Here is a 23359-nt window from a genome sequence, read left to right as displayed (position 1 = left end):
CTATCACCACATGTGTTACCATTTAAAGGGGCCAAGTCCCAAGCCTCAAAATCATGTCTTATTTGAACACCTCTGCCCAGAGCCTTGGCAGAAACTGTCGGCCTAGCAGTTACTGCTTAACAAGATAGATCAAGGCATTTAGAGTTGAAGTCACCTGCAATTATGATACTAGCCCCTTCTTCTGAGGTTTCTGCAAGTAACAGGTCCAATATATTTGTCAGAAATTCATTCAGCACAGCATTTGCGGGGTAAAATATACATTAAATAATAAGCTAACAAGCAAAATATAATTTCTTACAACTTCTTAATCTGATGCACAGAGAGTCCTAGGCCCCCTCTGATGGCTGTCAACAAGCAGCCAAATGGTTGGCCCTTCCCTCTACAATTTGCCTTAATGTAGCATATATCAAACCCTTCAATCATGGGTGTATTGAGAATCCAAGTTTCTTGTAGACAGTTAATGGTATAATTCTCAAAAGGTGTCTGATGATTCATTAAATGAGTAAAGCCTCTAGTGTTCCAAGACAATAGAACGAACCGGGGGCCTCATTCGGAAATGTCTTCACTCTTGGATCTCCATTTAATGTGTTAACAATGCCTGGCCAATCATATCTAACTGATCTTGTGTGAGCTTTTAAAGTATAGTCATTATCATTGTCTAGGCATTCATGTTCTACCTGCAACCTTACCGTCATAGGCCTAGACGGTTAGGGGGGGAATACAAATGAACCCTTGAATGTGGGTCACGGGAGTTGGAGTCATACAAGCCCGAATCCTCGAATACTTCATACCCCAACATTTGAAACTCTTCATATTTGGCTAAAATCACTTTTCTCACCATATTTGAGTGTAAGTGGATTTTAACCACGTGCACACAATGCCGTTAACAAATTCAACCTGTAACAGATCTTGCAAAGTGACTAAACGCAAACTAGGTATCTCAAAGAACAAAGACATAATGCAGTGTCGATTTAAAGGTCTTACTATCATTTTCCCAAATAAGTGACCAAAGAATAACGAGTGGGGGTCTGAGATAGGGTGATCATTGTGTCTAGCTTCTTCTTGTTCAGAGATCCTATTACGCCTTGATTCAATAAGTGACCTTTGGCCCCCACTCACCAATTTCCTATCCGTATCTAAGTACTTCTTAATTACTACTTTACTCTCTGGCCGCTCAATGCCCTTCCTCTTCTCCTCCAAAGCAGGGAAGGTGGAAAACAAGTGGGTGGGAATTTTTTGTAACCACTCTTTTGGGCTAAAGGGTGGTGCAGAAGCTTGTAACATACTGCCAACCTTTCCAGATGACTGTGAAGCACTCAGCCTACAGTACTTGGCCTTACCCACTGAAACTTACATCTTGGTGCACAACTATAGCTTTGTGATTTTCCATTAGCAACAATTCCCCAGAATCAGGGTACATTGAGATATTGCACAAGTTAAATGAACAATTGCCCTCCTGTGCAGACTTAAAATAATGTCCAATTGCCCGCTTAACCACAGCTGGGATATGTTTTAACTTACCCTTAGCCTTTTGCAGTTTGCAGTTGGGTCTTGCCACACTGTTAGGCTGTTCAACCTCAAGTCTGAAACTATCCCTTGTGCTTGCTTTCGGATTCTCAAAGTTAAGCTTTAATTTTCCTAAGAACTTACAAGAACCTTTGTTACGCTGTTTTGGGGGGTGCCTTGCAATTTTTAGATTTCCTTTGAATTTTTTCATTTACAGCAATGCGCTTCGAGCAGCCCTGCTCTATCATACTACTGTTTAGAAAATGTGAAGACAACACAGTCAATAACAACTCTTTATCTAATACCCCTTTTCCCACCTCCCCACAAACAGTTCCAGGTACAAGCCTAGGCTCAGGAAAAACAGTTGCATCAGGTATAGGGGCTGATGTCCAATCAATAGGGCCTGGGAACTTAGTGGGCACTGCATGCATAGTATGAACAGAACCTCCACCTTTAGTGGTACCACTAAGGGCCTCCCGTTGGGGTCAACATGCCCCCTGAGGCCCTGACTTGCAGCTGTGATAAAGCCCTCCAGAAAATGTATTTTTGCACACAAGCCCTTTAGTACCAAACGGACATCACGCATTTCAAAACTGAGGATATCATAGCCCCTATCCATAGAGCTTATCAAGTGTGATAAAACAGGAAAGGACATTGCATCCACAATTTGCTCCGCCGACCTGTTACAAGCATGATTACAACCTGGACCATTTTCATCAATGGTCAGAAACTCTGCCTGTGTCAGGCCATTTGGGAAGCATGGGGAGTTTACAGCTTCTAAGATCCTCGACCCATCCAAACTATGCACGTTACCCCCTATTACGCTTTCTGAACTTATATAAATTACTGATATCTGTTTGTACATCGGGCAGTGCAGCAGTACCTTAGTAATGTCATCTAGTTGATGCTGATTATTAGAATTGAAGTCCAAAGATAACCGCACCTGTTTGCCTAATTTGTGCAAAATAATGGGCGCTAAAATTGAAACGTCGTAAACCAGGTCTGCGTGGCCTTCAATGTTCAGGTTCTCTATCTGTAACATGAGCCCCTCTATCTTCAGTCTCCACTACAACCAGTTCTCCAGGAACGAAGAGAGGACACATGGAGGAACTAGATTTTTCGCCCTCCAAAAGTTCCCCTATGCCGCCGAGACTACAACAGCGTATGACCGGAAGTCTGGTGAGCTTCCACCCGATGTATTGCCGGAAACCGCCTCCCTCATGGTGCCTTGGGACAGGCTGTGTTCATTAGCAGGTATGTGAATATTTGTGATTTGTGAGGAGTCAGAAACATTTGGCACTTGCCCTGAAATGACAGCACTAACGTTGGTTAGAGCTGGTGACTTCCAGTAGGCTTACCGGCACCGTTGTTTCCGGACTAGCAAACTACAAGTCTGCTGGCGGGTGCTGTTTCGCCTGCAAGGTCTGACCCTGGCGGGTGGAACGGCACCCGCCAGCAGACTTTGACGGAAGCACTGGCACTGTTGCGCACAGTTCCAGTGTTTCCGTCCTCCCCATTCCCTTTGAGTGCTATGGGACTCGAATGGGAATAGGGAGTAACAATTGCCGTCGCCTGACTTACCGGACCGCCAGGGCTGTAATGCCCCGGTTATTCTGGCAAGTCAGGCGGTGGTCATTCATCAGGAGTCCGGCGACAGCCTGCCGGTTTTACCAGCGGAATGCAGGGCGTCGTCGACTTTGGAGTGCTACGGCCATAAGTGGAAGTGCTTTACTACGTGGTGCCGGTCGTGAACCATGGAAAGGCCTTGTCCAAGGCTTCTATTTCAAGATGGCTCTCCGGCTGCATCATGCACTGCCATCGGTTGGCGAACCGACCGCTGCCTGGCCCCCTGAGAGCCCACTCCACCAGAGCGATCGCTGCAATGACAGCGTTCCTGTCTTGTGTGCCCCTGCTGGACATTTGCAGGGCTGCTACGCGTCGACAGGGATTCCAGGGAAGAGTCCAGAGTCGGCTAAGCAGAGCTACGCAACCTGTTAACTTGAGGTGAGTCTGTTCCAGAGGCAAGAGTTAGTAGCTTCTGTTGAGCCTTGCCACTTTCCGTGGTTGTGTAATGTTGTACTGCTGTGTATTCTTTATTCATGAGCATGTGAATCCATGCCAGACCCCATGCTGGAGAAAGTTTAAGTTACTTTCCAGTATTGTTCTCCAGCATGGGTCTGGCATGGATTCATATGCGAACCCTCCCTCTGGCACCTCTGCGGCTCTTCTTGGTCATACTGCCACTTTACGTGCTTACCAAATCTGAAGATGGCTGCCAGAGGCAGGGCTTAGGGAGAGGACGGTCATTTGATGTGGGCAGTATGACCCAGAGGACAGTGATTGGTTTAGAGGAGAAATACAGTTTTTTTCTTTTTTTCTAATTTATTTTTTATTGAAATCCCGGATCACATAACATTTAATTCAATAACAAGCAAACATAAATCGGTATTGCAGTTTGCCATTCATGTGTCAGGACTTCCTTTTATCTTATTTAACAACACAACTGTTGCTCATAAACTAATAAATTCTTATGAAACGTTTTGAACAAGATCCATTCGCGTTGAGTTTATGTACTATTCCAAGGATATCTAGGGCAAGGGGAGAAAGAAATAAACAAAAAAAACAAAAACAAAAAAGCACATAGGGTCCTCTTTGCTTATTCAAAACATACATTTTATACATTCTCGAATCGTCATCATGGGTTCAACAAGAGTTTTACTAGTCTTGGCTGAAAAAACATATGTTCCCTCTCTGCACATATTCTAGGAAAGGGCCCCATGTTTTCATAAATTTAGGGAGCTTCTTATCAATCGTGGCCGCCAATTTTTCCATGGCAAGTACTTCCCAGATTTTGACCCACCAGTATGCTGTGTGTGGGCTGACTCACCAGTATGCTGTGTGTGGGCCCTCCACCTCCTCCCAAAATTGGGCTCGCGTGAGCCTAGCAGCCATGAGAAGGTGGGAGATTAGTTTGGCTCTGGGGCCCGACAATGGATACACTCCATCATCAGGAGAGTCGCCCAACAACAGGATTTGGGGGTCCATTGGAAGTAGTGCACCGCAAATGTCTTTGATTTTGGATCTTATCTCCAGCCAGAATGTTTGCATAATTGGGCAATGCCACCACATGTGGCTTAAATCACCCCTTTCCCCACATCCATGCCAACACGTGTCTGGAATTTCGGGATTCATTGCGTGAAGTCTATGTGGAGATAGGTACCAGCGGTAACATAGTTTAAGAGCGCCTTCCCTAATCGCTGTGCACCGTGAGGTTTTGTGGGCCCTATTCCAAATCTTCTGCCAGTAGTCTAGGGGGTTTGTAACCCCTAATTCCTTTTCCCATGCGAGCATGTATGGTAATTTCTCTTCCATCGGGGCGTTCTCCAAAAGGCGATAGCAGGTAGCTATTCTATTGGTCTGCTGGCCCTCTAGCACCGTCAATACAATCCCAGTCAGGGGCCTATTAGCTGCTTGTTTCACACTCGGATGTGAGATCCAGTGACACAACTGTAAATATCGGAACCTTTCTGAATCGGGGATCACATATTTCGACTTACATTGCTCAAAGGTCAAGGGTATAGAGTTTTCATAGAGATCCCGTAACCTTAGGGGTATCCCCTCCGACCAGTTGTGATATGCATTAGGTTGAAGGCCCGGAGTGAAAGCCGGATTCTGAGTGATGGGCGATAGGGGACCCAGACCCGTCGGAATGCCTCGTTGTGTGCAAGCTTTTCCCCAGCACTGCAGTGTATTTTTCGTGGTTGGGAGGAGAGAGGTTTGGCGAGTTTGTGCTTCTTTTGGGAGAAATGGGAGGAAGCGTAAGAGTGTGGTCGATTCAGCCTGTTCGATTTCACACCATTTAGGCCAATGCTCAGGTGGCCCTGACCAGCCCAGCAAACCTGCCACCTGTGCGGCTCTGAAGTATCTCGAAATAGAAGGGAGCCCTAGGCCACCCGACGATTTCGCCCTCGTAAGCAGTTTGTGTGGGAGCCTCTGTTGTTTTCCTTGCCATGTGAACTTGCTAATTTCTTTTTGGAGTTCGAGGAGTTCATGCTCAGGAATTGGTATAGGAAGGGCATGGAATGAGTATAAAAGCTTTGGGAGAAGAGTCATTTTGACTGCGTTAATTCGCTCGAGCCAGGATATCCCTCCATCTGTGCAGGGAATCCTTGGCCTCTTTGAAAAGATTGGGAATGTTGGCCTTCTGCAGACCCTCGTACGATGGAGTTAAGCGCACCCCAACATAAGTGATATGTGTGGAATTCCACTGAAATGGGTATGTGGATTGGAGAGCTGCCAAAGTGGCTTGAAATTCAGTCAATCCCATTCCCATGGACTTTCCAAAGTTTATTGTAAACCCAGAGATCGTAGCGAACCGGGCCAAAGAATTTACCAGGGTGGGTAAGGAACTATGAGCGTCTCTAAGGAAGCAAAGAATGTCATCCGCATATAACACGACTTTATGGCATTTCCCTTTATGCTCAAATCCCTTGATCCCTGAATGAAGGCGTATATGCTGAGCTAGAGGCTCCATCGCGAATGCGAAAACTAACGGCGACAGGGGGCATCCTTGTCTGGTGCCCCTGTGCAAGGATATTTGGGCAGACCATTGGGCATTAACCCGCACACGCGTCGATGGGGTTTGAAAGTTTGACAGTATTAGTCTAGAGAATTTAGGGCCAAAGCCAAAACCCCTCAGAACTAGCTGTATATATTCCCAGGACATACTATTAAATGCCCTGTGGGTGTCTAACGAGAGGAGAGAGAGTGTCCCAGGGATTGAAGGATCCAAGGATATTAGGTTAATCGCTCGGCGAATGTTGTCGAATGCCGAACGCCCTTGAATAAACCCCGACTGATTGCGGTCTATAACGAGAGGGAGAATCTCACCCAACCGACGGGGAATAATCTTGCTATAAATCTTTGCGTCAGAATTGAGAAGTGCTATCGGGCGATAAGATGCACATTCCGCTGGTTCTTTACCCGGTTTTAAAATGAACGTGGTGGAAGATTCTGCCATCGACTGCGTGACAGCTTCCTCTTCACATAGGGAATTGAACAACTTTGTAAGGTGAGGGGTTAGTTCAGATTGAAAGGTTTTGTAAAACTTATTGGAGAACCCGTCAGGGCCCGGGGCCTTGCCAGTAGGAAGGGCTTTGATTGTATCGTCAGCTCCCTGGGCTGTAATGGGATCTTCCAATGCAGTGCATAAGATTTGAGGGATTTGAGTGAGTCGCGCTTCTTGTATAAATTGCCTGGCATAATGTGGGTTCCCAACATGGGGAGCCGATTGCTCCCTAATGAAGGCCTCAACTATGCAGAGTTTCCCCTCTTCAGAGAGAATGGCTCTGCCCAGGTGGTCTCGAAGGGAGTCAATCCTGTTCCGCTTAGCCTGTTTTTTAAGCTTCGCCGCCAGAAGCCTATTCGCCTTTTGTCCTTTCATGTAAAAATATTGTTTTACCCGTAGCATGTAGTGTGCCGCTCTAGTAGTGTGGTGCGCCTCTAAAGCTTTTTTCGCTATGCGGAGATCTCTTAGGGATCGGCGTGAGTTCTTGGTCTTATGTATGGTGTCACGCTTCCGACATTCTCCCTTCAGCTGAGCCTGCAAGACCTTCCTAGCCCTCCCCCTCTGCGTCACTTGATAACCGCTTTTGCAGTGTCCCAGACTACCCCAAGGTTTGTGTCCCCTGTATCGTTCTCTTGAAAAAAATGTTGAATAGTTTCAGCTATGTGGGCGTGAATCGCTTCATCCTCCAGTAAGAGGTAATTTAACCTCCAAGGAGGCCTTAAAGGGGGGACTGCTTGGGGGGGAATTAGTGATAAGCGGACTGGTGCATGATCTGAAAGGTTTTCCGGGAGGATTTCAACATCCGTTGTCAATGAAATAAGGGTGTCAGAGAGGAGAAACATATCCAATCTGGAGAACCCCTTATGGACCGGTGAGAAGTATGTATAATTTCGTTCTTCCGGATGTAGGAATCTCCAGGCCTGGATAAGGGAGTGTTCTCGCAACAGAGTAGTAATGGCCAAGACATTTTTCTTATCATTTGCAGTTGGGGGAAGGGTCTTGTTGAGGAGAGGGTTTACCACTGCGTTGAAATCTCCACCTAGAACTATTTCACCCTCAGCGTGTTGCTCTATAGTGTCTGAGAGGGAGGCCAGGAATATGTCCTGCTTGGTGTTGGGGGCATACAGCGAGACCAGGGTCATCTTCCGCCCCCACAGCATGACTACTATCAGCAGGAATCTCCCCTCCCCATCACGTATTATCTTCAGTGTTTTCAGGTGGATGCCCTTACGCACCAGGATGGCGACCCCACGTTTCTTTGTGCCACTGGAGTCTCCGAGGAGGGAAGGCTCAATATACTCCGAAGGAGTTTGCTTACATAATTGGGCAGATCTTGGTCCGAAACTTGTCGTGGTATCCCTCGAAGGTGTATGTTATTGCGTCTAGATCTATTTTCAAGGTCTGCTTGTTTACCCCAGATGTCCTCCAGGTGTTCTTCAATTGTTCGCACCCGCTCCATGAGGACTTCCATATCGTGTTGTTGCTCACATGTAACGCTTTCTACGTCATTAACCCTTGCTTCAAGGCCACCGAAGTGAGTAGTTAGTTCAACTAAAGATTTAGCTAATGAATCTCTTGAGGTGGATATGTCTGCCTTGATCTCCTGGCTAATCTCTTGTTTGAAAGCTTTTAGAATCTCTTCAAAGTCTGTTTTGGAGAGAGCCATCTCCAGGGGAGGGTCTATGACAGGAGGCGGATGAATGTCCACTGTCACTAAGTCACTCTGGGTAGCGGGTGGCACCTGGGGCGTTAGAAAGGTTTTTATATCTTGTGTCTTTTTCTTTGTTATCACTTTGGGCATTGCCAGGGATTCCAGGGACCAGATTGTATTGGCGCTGAAAGGTGGGAGGTAATGGGGCCTGTCAATGGCTCCCCCAGGGTAACTGGAGTGCTCCAGGGGTTCACAATCCCAAGAGAAGCGATCAGGCCAGAGTTCTCAGACCTCCCCCGTACCCACACACGCAGCCGGTGGGCGTCCCAGTTCCCAAAGGTCTGTATAAGGGACAGGGATGGTGGTCACTGCCCGAGAGTAAGTCCGGCCTTCGAGCTAGGAGCAAGGTGCAGAACAAGGGCGGTGTTCACTCGGTTTCATTCACAGGCGCCGCTACATACCGGGTTCTGCTCTCTGTGGCGCGATGAGAGGCAGGAGGCGGAGCTGCGACTCAGGTCTCGCGGGGGGCAAGGAGCTCCCAGGCTGCACACACGTCCGGAGGGGGATCCCACTCTCCAGCCCCAGCAGAGTCTCGCGACCCCGCCGATCAGCGTTCGCGCGAACACCCTGATCAGGAGCTCCCGCGGCAGGGTGCTCCTCCTCCAGCCCCGGAGGTGATCCAAGCCTTGCGTCTTCGGGCTCAGCACCTGACCCGTTCCTGCAGGGGATGACACTCCACGTTCGAGGGACTGGAAAGCCGCCTTCAGGGCACTCAGGCGCAGCTCCGGTTCAGTAGAGTCAAGGGAGGTCTCCGTAGTAAAAGGCGTGCGCCGCCATATTGCCAGCAACGGTCTCGGGGGACTCAGAGGAGCCTCATCAAATTCCACTGGTATTTCGCTCCGATTTTCACTAGTAGCGCTCCGCGGGGGTCCTCCTCCTCCTCCTCCGCCGGCAATCCAGTAAGTTTGCGGTCTGGGTAAGCCTGCAGGATGCGATAATAACGCTGATTAGGGCGACTTTCAGCGGAGCTCACGGCAGGCACATCCGCATAGCGCGCTGCCTAGCCACGCCCCCCGAGAAATACAGTTTTAAAGTGAAAGTGAGCCATTTTTTCTTTTATAGAGGATTCCCAGCCTGACGACAGGGAATATTCATGAGCATGTGAATCCATGCTGGAGAACAATAGTTACAGGTAAGTAACTTAAACTACATTAATAATCTCAGAAACATACAATCAACAGATAATGCATCTCAAGAAAATACAATACCTAATTTCTTATACAGATTTTAAAAAAACTACACTAACATATACAGAAATACACTTAAAACAAAAAAACTCCAATAACATATACATAATACTCTTAAAACATGTTATGTATCTCATTATTTCATAATCTCATTATTTCATAAAAGAATTTGCCCTAAATACAAAATATCTCTTTAAATCCATATGAAAAAAGTTTGTCCAGCATTACATAAATTGATTTCATAAAATGAAATAGTGCAATTATTTAGAGCAGCCATTCATACCACTAATGCATCATTTAAAAACTAATGCATTAAAGAATTAGAAAGCATAACCTCCTGTGCCTGTTCCCAACATGTAAAGTAGAATGTTTGTATCTGCGCATGTTAAAGCGTATCTCGTTTGTAAATTCGAGATGCACTTTAAAATTCACAGAAATGGCTGCCTGATTGTACAATTGCGCAAAGAGGATAAAAACGGCCTCTTAATATGTGCCTATAGATCCAGACATTCAAATGCTCTTAGTGAGTTATGCACAACTTTTGTGACACAAGTGAAGGGGATGCACAGTCACCAAAATGAAGTTTGAAATTAACATGGCTCAACACAGTTTGTGTACTTGCCACAATATGAACACGACCCAAGTCGCCTTTGATGTCCTCTAACTTCTCTGAAAAGAGAACAATGGATTTAACCTAGCTGCATAGTGAAAAGGGAAGATTGGGCAAAACCACAGCTGCATTTAATTGCTGTGAAATCACAAACTGAGGATACTCTGACATTCCAGAAGTCTTTCCTCTACACCTTTCTTTTTTCATTCCTTAAAGTCGAACATGTATTTGTAGGATTCAAGTACTCCTAGAAAGATAAAAAAAATGTCCTGCTTGTCCTGGCCTAATTAAGTATATTGCATGTGTTATCCCATTTCCGCAGCATACTGTTTAAATTGTGTGATGTAGAGGGATAGCCATATATCCCTGTTGCAAATTGCACCATGTTTCCTAAGCAGGTGATCAGCCACCTAGCGATCCATCACCACAACAGCTGCACACCTGTTCATAAATTTAACAAACTACAAAGCCCACGATAATGCTGAATCAGAGAAGTTACCAATGATGCACTGTGACAGTCTCCTCCTGCCTGGCCTTTGATATAAAGGGGTACTTCAAGTCACGTAATCAAGAACACCTGAATAGATTTAAGCTAGGGAATTGTCCTGGGGAGGGGCTATGCCATTATACAAAGTGTTGGTCTATTCATGATGCTGTGGATGTTTGGAGGCAGCAGTCACTGTTTCAGTGACCAGGTCAATCCACATACTCTTCCTTTATGTGTCTGCATTCAATGAGTTCCACTTTGCTAACCCGGGCACCAATTTTAAGCCTAAAAGTTTTATAAGATCTAGTTCCTGAGGGTCTTAGGGCTTGTAGTTTCACATCCAGAGCATATTCTTCTGTTCTCATCAGGAGTTATACAAGAATACTATTTGGGTGTTGGTGTAACATTTTGAAAAAGGTCTATTAAATACATTCCATTTCGTAGTTTGGGCATCACTTTCCTAACAAATCATATCTACTATTTTTCTTAATGCACCCAATCACATAACATTCTATAATGATATTGTACTTGAATATATTTATCATGGTAAACTGTTGAAAAATGCAGAGGAAATTAACAGTTTACATGTAACGTGTAATAGTACATTTCTGAGTTTTTCCTCACCTTACAACCCAATCATGTACCATTTGTGCTCTAAGTGGCAATGATTCTGTCAGCTATTTGTTGGTAGTTAAACTGAATATACACAAGAATGAAGCTACCATGTAGGCCCCATGGACATCAGGCAGTAATTAAAAATCTTATTTCTGCATGATCAAATTCACAAATGGTATTCTCCCCCCCCATTATATTTAGTTATTGTAATGCAAGTTTTGTTGATTTGTCATGACCGCTGTCAGTGTTTTAATCTTAGGTATTTTCTATGAGGAGAAGAGATTCAAGTAACAACATGTGTTTTTTATATTTTAGAAATCTGCACTCATTGCTGGCCTTTACCACTTCAAGTGTGCCATCTGTTGCAACGAGGAAAAATTTGTGAAAGAAATGCTTCGTATGGGTATTCATATTCCTGAAAGGTATTTTGTATTTGATGAAACGCTATAATAATGGCAGAATAGCAATTTGTACAATCAGTGTTTACGAAACCAGATGTTGGCATATAAGTATATTTTCCAACAATGTTTACCTATTGTAAACACCTACCGTGTGTTTACGTGCCGTTGCAATTTATGTGAAGATGCGTTGTTCCTGACATGCTGGGAAATGGATTCCACGGCGTCCAGTGATCGCCAGCTGCTTTGCAGTTGAAATATCAGGCGTGGGCATGACCACGATGTCCTGACAGTTGTTAATGTTAAAGGTATTTGTACCATGCACCGTCACCATCGGAGTGGTCCCCAGGCGCTCTGGCAAATCTGAAAAGAGAAAAGGGTAGGAAGGTTAGTAGAATTGAGCCGGAGAAAGGCAAGAGAGCGTTGATGTTCTGTTGGCAGCCTCAGTTCGGTTTGCACTGTTCGCTGAGCTTAGGTGTGCTTTTTCGGTTGGGAGCCATCCTGTGCTGTTGCGTGAGGCTATGTGTAGTATATTTTGTTGTTACAGTGTGGTGAAGTGTGTGTGGTTTGTTGTGTATTAGAGGTATGGTTGTGTTAGTTACGAGTTTGAGATGTGTATGCAGAGAGGAGAGATTGTTTAGTGGGGTTGGTTAGTGGCATCGCTATTTAGAAGTGACGCATGCTAATCTTCACAATCCTGTCTAGGTGTGATGCAAGCTGACATTCCTAATTCTCCCTAGATGTGATGCAAGCTAATCTTCACAATTCTGTTTAGATGTGACAGAGGCTAATCTTCACAGTTCTCTCTAGATGTAACGCAATGCTAATCTTCACAATTCTGTCTAGATGTGACTCAAGCTAGTATGACAATTTGTCTAGATGTGACACAATGCTAATCTTCACAATTCTGTCTGGATGTGACACAATGCTAATCTTCACAATTCTGTCTAGATGTGATGCAAGCTAGTATTACAGTTCTGTCTAGATGTGACGCAATGCTAATTTTCACAATTCTGTCTAGATGTGACGCAAGCTGACATTCACAATTCTGTCTAGATATGACGCAAGCTACTATTACAGTACTGTCTAGATATGACGCAATACTAATCTTCACAATTCTGTCTAGATGTGACCCAATGCTAATCTTCACAATGTTGTCTTAATTGTGATGCTGGCTGATGCATGCAATTTTTTTTGGACTAGCTAGTACAAAGTATAGTCTACCTAGTTGTGAGATATTGCTAATTAATAGCTAGCTTGATGTGAGACATTGTTGGGCAACACAGTTCACAACTCAGTGAGTCTATATGGGGTGCCAGTTGCGGAATGGAAGTGGGTACATGCACGTTACCTTCTATTTGGTGTTGGGGATAATAGGATAGGAGAGCGGTGGGCCAGTTTTGTGGTTGCAGAGATAGCTGTGCTCCTTTTAGGTTAAGTTATGTTATGTGGATTTATACCACGCAACAATACCACCCAAGGGCAGTCTCCAGGCGCTCACGTGGCTCTGCAAGAAAGAGGACGTTGTTGGTTAGTAAGGGAAGAATGATAGGATAGGTCCAGAACCAGGAGAAACTGATGTGTACTGGCTTGTTGTCTCCATACTGGTAAGGTCCAATGCTTTGGGCGTTTTCTGTGTGGCTGTTGGTCATGTTGGGGTGTGTATGTGTGTTTTATGGCTAGATTGGAAGGTGTTTAATGTTGTGTGCACTGGCTTGTTGTGTCCGTATGTGTAAGGTCCAGTCCAGTACCCGGGTTAGTTGTTGTAAGTCTTTGTTGCTTGTGTTGGGTTTGTGTTAGGGTATAGGTTTGCTAGACCAGTGGGCGTGTATAGTGTTTGGGTTGGTGTGTTTGAGAAGATAGAAGCAGGTGGTTAGTGCTTTGGCTACTCGCTAAGTTCTTCTATGTGGCTAATCTACACCGTGCTATCTGATGTGACAAATGACTAATCTCCATAATTATTCTATCCAAGTGTGATGGATGACTAGACTTCACCTGGACAGAGTGTGAACTCCTAAATTGGAGGCACAACAGTAATTGCAAAACACCTAGATTTGAGATATCTGGATAGAGGGAGAACGCCTAAGCATGGGACACAACAGTAAATAACACCACAGAGCGGTTGATACACAGCAGTGATAGGGGTACTCTTTACTAGCTGGCTAATTTTGGTATGCTATGTTGTGTAGGTAATAAGAGAGGCAGGGCTTTTTGGAATACATTGATTGCTGTACTCCCCCCACCCAGACCACACTTATCTTGTCAGTCCCTGCTGGTTGATGGCTGTCTACTGGCTTCTCGGGCGAACACGGGCAAACACAGTCTGGAGTTGCTTCTTTGTCAGCTGTCCTTTTCCTTGGGGGCCCTTAGCCAAAAGGGGCAGCATGGACAGTCGGCTGCCTTAGGGGGTGTGGTTAAGAGCCTACTGCCTGGAGGGCAACAGCCAATCACGGGCACAGGGAGAGTCACAGAGGTGCAGCAGAAAACTTGAAAAAAGACTGGAAGGCATGTTGAAATGGCTGCCAGGAACAGAGACAGAGAGACATCTGACTGTTCAAACCAATTGCAAGGGGGAGTGTGGGGACAGGAAGAAAGCCAGGAACAAACAAAGGACTACACCCCCCGGGACTGCACCCTCGAGAGGCAGGTCAGCACAGACAACGGGGTGAGAGGCCACAGAAAGCCCAAGATAAACCCACCAGAATAGCACAAACTAGTCAAAAAACGATTGAATACAACACACAAACTCTTCCACAGGAGCACATGAAACAGGCCAAAAACAGAATAAAATCAATGTACAACTACTCACTGAGCATCAACCAGCCCCTAAGACTGCTCCTCAAGTGGTTTCCTTAAAGGATGCTTCTAGATTGCAGTCCAGAAGGCAAGGGCTGCCCGGAACAGAGGCAGAGAGACACTTGACTGTTCCAACCAATTGCAAGGGGGAGGGCAGGAAAAGAAAGAAAGACAGCTTGTGGTCTCGTGCAGAAGAGATGTGGTCTAGCAGTTCGGACTGGACTGCCCCTTTTGGGGTGAGATCAAGCCTGATTTGCATATGGTCTTTCCCCTTCTGTAATGGCTTGGCAGGCGAGGGACGATGGTCTGGAGGGTTGCCCAGAGCACTGCCAGAGGTTAGGATATATTCTAAACCTTCCAACCATCACCTCTTTGTTTTTGCTTGGTCCCAATCCACATACTGGTGCCAGTGTGTCTGACAGGAATTAATGAGTGTTGCCGCCAGTGGTCCTGATAGGACCACTGCTGGGGTGTATGTGTGGGGCAGATCTGTCATTGGCTAGTGGGGGCTGCTGCTCTTACCGGGCTTTTTGGATAAGAGGTGGACCCCTGCAACCACTCTAGAGAGATCCTGGAAGAAACCGAAGGAGCCAAGACTCCTGTCCAGCTACAAAGTGTGCAAGGAGACTGTGAAACCGTCGGAAGAAGGCTTGGCGACCAACTTCTCCTGCTGCCTTGGGAATGCACTGTCCTGTGCAAGATCTCCAGCAGTCCTGCGAAGGTGCTGCAACCTTTGGAGTGGAGCGAACATCCATTCTCGATGTCAGCTTGGAGTCCTGCAAAGAAGAGCCTTCGGAAGTGCCTCAGGACCGCCCTGTGGCTGACCAGCTCTGAGTTAGAGCTACCGTGCTGCAGACACCGCTATTCCGAGTTGAGGCCTGGAACTTAGGGGATCCTCCGCTTGTGCAACAAGACCTAACTCTGCGAAATGTTTTGGTCCTACCATCAAGGGGACCCGAGATAGGAGAGAAAATCTGAACGTGGCAAATTAATCCCTTTGTGTCGCCGTGCATCAGGGGCCGTCATCCGAAATTGCTTACCTGCGTCCATTCCTGTCCCGAGAGGGGCCTTGCATCGAGTTTTACTGAATTCTTCCACTGAGAGTCCTTGCATCAGCATCATACACCGACCAGAGATCTGCTGGAACCTGCAACCCCTGGGGATGAAGGGCTGAGGCTGATGATGGAGAAAGCAACCTCAGACCTTCAACCGACCTGCCCAGTCTCATGAAGAATCGAAGTATGGGGGTGAGTTATAGCGATACTTACCTAAACCCCTAAACTCCCTTTAAAAGTTTGCTAAGTTTTATAAAAATGTTTCTAACATTTGGCTTTGACACTGCTTGTTCACACAAGCACTCTGAAAGTTGGGAAAACATGTTTTAGCTAGTTTAACTCCTCCCCTGATCCTTGGAACTGTTTACTGGAGCCCAGAGACCCTGCCTTCATTTTTTCCAGCTTAACAAACTGCGTGGAACTTTGCTGAACTTTTGGGCACAAGGCTCCATACAACTTAGGGATAGAATTCTGAGGTTAGGGATGATTCTCTGTGGATTTGTAGTATTAACACTAATCTTCTATTGTTAGTATTGAGTGATAATATTACCTGTATGTAGTAATTTTTCACTGTGTTATTTTGGCCATAGGTAAAAAAGTATTTTTATACCTGTTTGTCTAATTGTGTTCCTTGACTGCTTTGCTGTGTGTGCTCGTTTTGGACCCCTTACAAGCTCACCATCTCTTTAGACTTAGCCCAGACCACTCGCCTTGCTACCTTGAACTGGTTTGGCTACAGCTCCCCAGAGTTGTTCCTGTCACAATATAGGTTGTCCTTCTATATATCTATCCACCAGGCCAGAGTACAGAAAATCAGTCCTAACACCAAATATATTTGTTCAGCACACTGGCGTCTTTAGACAGGTGTGTGCTGGCCTGGACACAGAAAATGCAGGCATAGGCGCACTCGCCACAGGGCCCCATACTGAATATCTCACATCAATGGGTAGTGGGGGCCCTAACATTTCCACTTGTTCTCCACTCATCACCAGTGTTATAATGAGGGAGGATCTGCAGGTATTTCAAGCGTGTTAATTTGTGGGGCCTACATGCAGGGCAGCAAAGGATTTAGAAAAGCAGGTCTTCATCCATCCACATCCTTACCCAAATTGACATAGAGCGAATGCATAGCATGCACACATTCCATCATTCCAGAACCAGCCCCATGGCCATCTTACCACACATAACACATTTTATGATTCAGAAATCATGAATGATTTAATTAGTCCACAAAAATCAACTGGAAATACAAGATCCCACAATTAGATACTAGAAATAACTACATTATATTGTTTTCATGGCTGAAAGTAATGCATGTGTACATCTACAAGGACAAACTTAATTAAGAAGCATTAACTAACAATTGCTTTTGACAAACCTATCTGAAAGATCTCATATCGAGACAGTTTTCACTGCTGTAAATGAACAGTTTTTGGCCTTTGCGTATGCATATAGTTTGTTGTAAATGTTTTGTACATTTTCATTATTTATGATTTGAAAATTCAGTGCTAATGCGACTTCTGAGTTCACTTTGCACTTGATAATGTCTTTAAATAAAAAGCCCAACATTATCATATGCTGAAACACAAGTGGCCACATATATTGGTAAAGTTTGACTGAAAAGGTACAAACAAGTCCTTAATTTATCAAAGATTACAAACCTTTTTTGAAAGTGGAGATATTAAGATCCCTGACGGATTTATGCGCTGTTATTGTTACTGTGGCATTGCATCTGCATGATATGTTTTGTAAATAGCTTTCATTACCCAGCTCTTTAATACATATGTTCAGTGAAGTACCTGAGAAACCCCCAACAATGCCAACATGAGCATTGCAGGGCTGAATTGTAAATTATAAGGGGTAACTATTAACATATTCAGTCATTTCAAACGTGTAGTCCATGCATGCGCCTTCATTGGACACACAGAGCCTCGAATTATATGTTTCAGCAATTCATTTAGATGCTCGTTTCTAACATATACATTTTGTAATGGAGGTATATCTCTGTATCATAAATAGCTATTTCATCCTAGAACTCGCATAGTCTGAAGGCATCTAATAGCAGACCAACACTCTCTCCTAAGCGTGTTACTTTCTCTTTAAAATCGATGGATGTTATTCACACGTGATGACCTTTACGTGTCTACAGGGGAGTTGCTAGGTCTGGAAAAGATCCGGGGCTACACTGATGTTGGAACTGTTGGGACTGGGGGCTAGCTAGTCTTTTGGCTGTAGCTCCTGAGATTCTATCCGGGGCTACAACCAAAAGATCAGGGGCTATAGCCCCCTTAGCCCCCCCTAGCAACGCCCCTGCGTGTCTATCACATGACTCTATCGCAATTACGATTATTCTCAAGTGGCACAGGTCGTGCTGCCAGTAGTTTTCTCAGAACACGCCGAACATGCCGTATTGAGGCGTCCGCTAACATTACTAACGGAATTCTCTTATATATTGACCGGGTTTCTTGTACTCAGAGCGGTGACTCTGTGCTCAGGCAAACTGGCACTTGTTCATATATTATAATACTGAACTAGTACGGGTTCGCCTTTTGAAGCGTCACAATGTGATCTAAACGGACACTATAGAATATACGGTCTCTCCGACATTTGACCCGCATCCATCAACATTTGCCATATCGCTTCGTTCAGGCTTCACAGCCAGGAGTTTATGAAACTCAAATTAGATTTTGTTTTGTGGCGTGAGAAAGACCTACGTGGTCAAAACATATGTCGACACTTGGCACTCATGTTCTGTAGCATTTTCAACATTAAATCAGGCACTGGCACTTATGTTTGATTGTCATCATTTATTTATGCTTCTTATTTGACATGTGTCGGTGCATGTATGGTGACTCGATCAGTTGTTAATTCTAATTCACATGCTAGGCACGGGTAGCCTAGTGATTCACCATCTGCAGCAGAAAACACTATAAACTACTAGTTCTAATATCCTGATACAGCGCCCATAACCCCAACCCCCTTTTTTGACATTTGAGTTACCCATTGATAATGAACTATTATAAAAGAACATTGACTAGAAAATTAAAATTATGGTTTGCAGTGTAGAGCTTGATTGTATATATCACTATATTTGGGAGATATATTTCATTCACAACTCAACATGGGAAAGAAATATTTATTATGACTGTTTTTTATTTTTACCTCAGGAATATTCTGTATTTCCAGTGTGGACTGGCAAATAAGAAAGGAAATGTGTATTCAGTAAACAAGAATATCTTCGCAGCACTCCTGACTGTTGGACTAACAAACAAAACGCTAACTAACCTTTTGATTTCAAGCAGCTTTGATCCAGAAGGCACAGTTATGGGCTTGCTTAATAGTTTATTGTATTTTGGTTAATAGTTTTCCTTTGCATTTTTGATTTTCAGTCATTCATTAAGTTTATTTTCAATTATATAATCCATAAAACTCCCAAACATTAGAACAATTAAGCAATACATATGTGCTCCAAATTCACAATAACTTATCAATGTAATACGATACATCATAGCTAATAAAAATCACAGCCAAAGACTAGCATTTTATAACAGCTTTAAAATGCTAACAATGCAAAATGAGCATTCACACTTGTCAGTGGCTTACAATATTTGGACAATAGCCTATTACAATTAAATGCTAAAATCATCTTTAATAATAATCATAAAAAGAAAATAATCATCCAACACAAGGTCCTCTGAGAATTATTCTCAGAGCCACGTTTATACGTTCTTCCTAAACCTCAGTACAAAGCTTAAAAACAATTGTAGTGTCTTAACTCCAATCCTATCCAGAAGCTATTTTTTTTTTTTAAAAAAGGAGTGAGACATTGTGAAGACCCTCTATCCCTGACAATGGGCAATAAATTGCCCCAGGAAATATGCGGGTAGCTTGGGCAGAAAAGAAGGATAGGCAGAACAGCTTCTTCCAAGCTGAACAGGCTAGGCACAAATGTAGAGTTTCTTTACAAACCTGTCAACATGCTACTGTAGCACTAATTGCCAAGAGGCCAACGCACATGTTTGATTGTCATTTCGTTTTAACAAGTAACAGAGCAAACATATAACATAGATACTCACAAGACCTTCTCTTTTCCACTCCACCTAGCCCCCCCTGCACACATTAGCTCTTTATATTGATAGCAGCATTAAAAGTAACCTGTACACATGATATCTAATTGGATCCTAATTCATATAAGACAATAATAAATCTTCTGTAGGGTATTAATGGCATCCCCTCCCTCATGTATATCTACTATTGCTCCTGTCCAATTCCTATCCTAGAAAAAGAGGTTCATCCACCACTGATGATTTATGTTTTCTGTGAGCAATTCTATAGCCTATCTATCCTTTGTTGTAACTTTCCAAGCCACCCTGTAACACTCTCTCCCACACAATGGAAGGTTTGCTCATTAGGAGCATTTACATCGATACTCACAAGACCTTCTCTCTTCCACTCCACCTAGCCCCCCCTGCACACATTAGCTCTTTATATTGATAGCAGCATTAAAAGTAACCTGTACACATGATATCTAATTGGATCCTAATTCATATAAGACAATAATAAATCTTCTGTAGGGTATTAATGGCCTCCCCTCCCTCGTGTATATCTACTATTGCTCCTGTCCAATTCCTATCCTAGAAAAAGAGGTTCATCCACCACTGATGATTTATGTTTTCTGTGAGCAATTCTATAGCCTATCCTTTGTTGTAACTTTCCAAGCCACCCTGTAACACGCTCTCCCACACATTGGAAGGTTTGCTCAATAGGAGCATTTACTTTGTACCCTTATAATGCTTTGGGTGCTTAAACACCTCCTCTGAGTAACTAATCCCCAACAGTCCCGATCTACGATCCAATGCACTCTCTACTCTAGTAATGTTTTTATTGCCCCTAGTGCTACCCTACCTCGCCCCAAAAGGAAATTGTAAGGTTGTCCCACCAGATGTGTAGCATTGTTGCCACAGAGTCTCTCTTCCTGCATCATTAATTTCGATAGTATGTTTCATAAACGATTTAAGTGCAAAGGTGAAAAATACTTCTGATCTAGAATTTTATATTGAGTGACAGACGCCTGTAATGACAGCAGAGGTATACACATTGCCCCATTCAGGCCTTGTCACTAAACACAGTTTCAAAATCATCACCCCATCTCTTCCTTTAGGACAAGTAATGGTTGTATAGGAATAAAGTGAGCACCCTGTAAGTCCTTGGGGCTCATCTTTTGAGTCACAAAAAGCCTTTAGAATCTTCTCAAACATAGTTTTGGCACCCTTCCTTCAGACCATGAAAACGGGTGTCTTAGTTGTAGGTGTTACAGTGTATTCTTTACTCTTACGTCCCGTCCCCTTTCCTCCATACTGCATGGGCGTCCCTCACTAGAGACGGGAGACCGAACCTTTTTCACCAAAAAAAACCTTCTTCCCCTTTAAATTTAGAGGCGCGTGGGGCCACGGCCCTGGGAGCATGCGCTCCCCTGACTCTGCCTAACGGAACCACTCCTCGGTCCCCTTTTCCACGTCAACGGGAACGGGCCGATTTCACCAGCGCTCCTGGGTTTGGCTTCGTCCATGTAATACCACGCACTCTTCCTCGGATACTTTCTTCTATCTTTTTGTCAATCAGATACTTGGTCCTCCGGCGCTGCGCTCCTCCCCGGCACATGTCGACTTCAGCGGGCTTCAGCAGGTGTTCAGCCTGCGAGGGGCTCTTCCCTACATCCAACCCCCACACACTGCCTCTTCTGCTTTGGCCCCGACCACAGCTGGGAAGGTTGTACCGCTTGCAACACACTTACTCCACGCGCTAGCTCAGTGGAGGGAGCTCTCCGAAAGGTCGCCCGCAGAGGATCTGAAAGACTTCGTCAGACTGAGATTGAGGCCAGCTGTTTTCCATTGCACCCAGTTCCAAGGAAGCACCCGAGCTGAAGGAACCTTTCTGGTTCTCGTACAAGCACACGTACTAAGGCTAGTCCAGCTACTGGCCTCACGGGCGAAGGGTCATCAGATCCTTCCGGGCACAGTGCTGGGGGGCCGCAAGGTTCTTTTACCGGGTGTACACCCGAGGGGCAATGCCCTAGTACCGGCCTAATGTCTGAGGGGGCGCCTGCAAGCAGCACTACTGGCGATACTGCCAAGGGCAATACGCCTTCCAGGCCCCGGCCTGATGTGCTTGGTAGGTCTCATGCTCTACCGCCAAGAGTCTTGGAGGAGGCCGGGCCCAGGGAGCCAAACACCATGGCTTCGGCACGGAGCACTACAAAATGCCCGCAGCGCCAGATAACATGGCCATGCGTCCAATGCCTCTCCTAGGAACAGTGCAGGTGGGAGAACGGGTTTCAAGGTGGGACTGGTGTCAACCAGTTACGTGGCCTTCAGTTAATTCATTAGCAGCGCAGGGCAGGTTCCCCCTGCAACCGAGACAGAGTACGCTCTGGCCCCAGCAGCCGCCAGCCACTCCGTGAATATCACCTGCCACCTCTTCAGCCTCCGGAGACAGGTTCTTCAAAAGGTTCCTATCGCTGATGCGAACTCCTCAGATGAGGGCCATCCTTAGGGCTGCTTTCAGGGACATGCTCCCTCCGGTCACTCCACCTACGCCCATAGTCATTCCTCCTATGGCTCCGTCGCCACAGGTCCCAGTGGAGCCCCAGCTGGCTCCTTCGATTACGGCTCCCCTACATCCCACAGTAGAGGCGGTTCCGCACCATTCTCCTCAACATCCACCGGCTCCGGTTCCTACCCTGCAGTCCACGGCGACCAGTACTCCTCCGCCCGACCCTGACCAGCTGGACACCCTGGAGGACATAGATGAGGAGGAGGACCCAGACACGCATCGTCAGCCAAGGCCTTCCACGAATGACTTGCAGGTTTGGCGGAATATTTGGGGCTTCCTCAACTGGAGGTCTAACAGCCAGAGGAAGGGGTTTTGGCTGAAGGCCTCACTCTATGTCCCCCTAATGGAACAGGGATCCCGATATAGAAGTACGTTGTTGCTTTGGCCAAGAAGGGGTGGTTCAAGCCACACTCGGCCCAGCCTGTCAATCGGCGCCTCAACACCAAATATAGGCAGATGGAGGGGGATCCACTCTTACTGTCAGCTCATCCTCAACCACACTCTTCGGTGATTGTTGCAGCATCACTGTACTCGAAACCTCAGTCATCCTCGGCCCCTCGTCCTCGATGCTGCTAGGCAAGGAGGAGAGGATCTTGGAGGCGTACGGAAAAAAGCTGTACTCCAGCGCCTCGCTCCACCTGCGTCAATCCAACACCATGCTGGTAGCCGTTAACTAAAGGCTTTGGCGGGAGATAGCCGACTTCCTTCCAGAGCTTCCGGTGCAGAGCCAAGCACGCTTGAAGGCGGGGCTAGCAGAGAACAAACTGGTGATGCAGGACATCATGGAGTCCACAGTGGCCCACATCGATACCTCTGGCCGGGCAATATGCATTGCCATGGACATGAGAAGGACTGCCTGACTTCTGGCTACTAACTTTAACCCTGATGTCCAGGAGCTCATATTGGGCCTTCCATTCGAGGGTAGTGACCTTTCTCTTTAGCACCAATGAGAAATTACATTAAAAGACCAGCTTGCAAACTGCGAAGTCTTTATCCGAACGAAGGCCACGCCCAAGGCGTACACCCAGTCGCATCAACGCTCCAATAAGAGGTGGGCGTTCGGTGGGTTCTGGGGCTTCCAGGAACGGAGGTCGAGGCAGCCGGACCATTCTCTGAGTCAGCACTGGCTCAAACAACAAAAGGGGGGCGGGCAAGGGCTTTTTCCTGTCGCCCTCCTCCGCCGCAGCCTCAGGGGGAAAGAAAGCATGACGCGTCCCTTCGGGTCCACGTGTATCCGGTGGGGGGCAGGCTTGCCTTTCACGTACATTTTTGGCGCCAGAACTTTTCGGACCCCTGGATCGTCTCTGTAGTCTC

At 45.7% G+C, this 23359-nt stretch overlaps 1 protein-coding gene across 1 annotated transcript in view; it reads left to right on the top strand.

Annotated features, from left to right (window-relative positions):
• LOC138453779 (PHD finger protein 7-like) overlaps positions 1 to 23359 on the top strand; it is a 1510505-nt gene that overhangs the window by 1018699 nt on the left and 468447 nt on the right. Inside the window, exon 9 of the mRNA XM_069606924.1 lies at positions 11500 to 11606. Within this exon, the coding sequence (XP_069463025.1) occupies positions 11500 to 11606 (107 nt within the window). The remainder of the gene's footprint in view (positions 1 to 11499; positions 11607 to 23359) is intronic.

The sequence above is a fragment of the Ambystoma mexicanum genome, chromosome 4p, assembly GCF_040938575.1.
Source record: "Ambystoma mexicanum isolate Mex_15411 chromosome 4p, UKY_AmexF1_1, whole genome shotgun sequence".
Lineage (NCBI taxonomy): Eukaryota > Metazoa > Chordata > Amphibia > Caudata > Ambystomatidae > Ambystoma > Ambystoma mexicanum.
The sequence above is the reverse complement of the archived record's forward strand: the minus strand, read 5'-3'. Positions and strand labels throughout refer to the sequence as shown.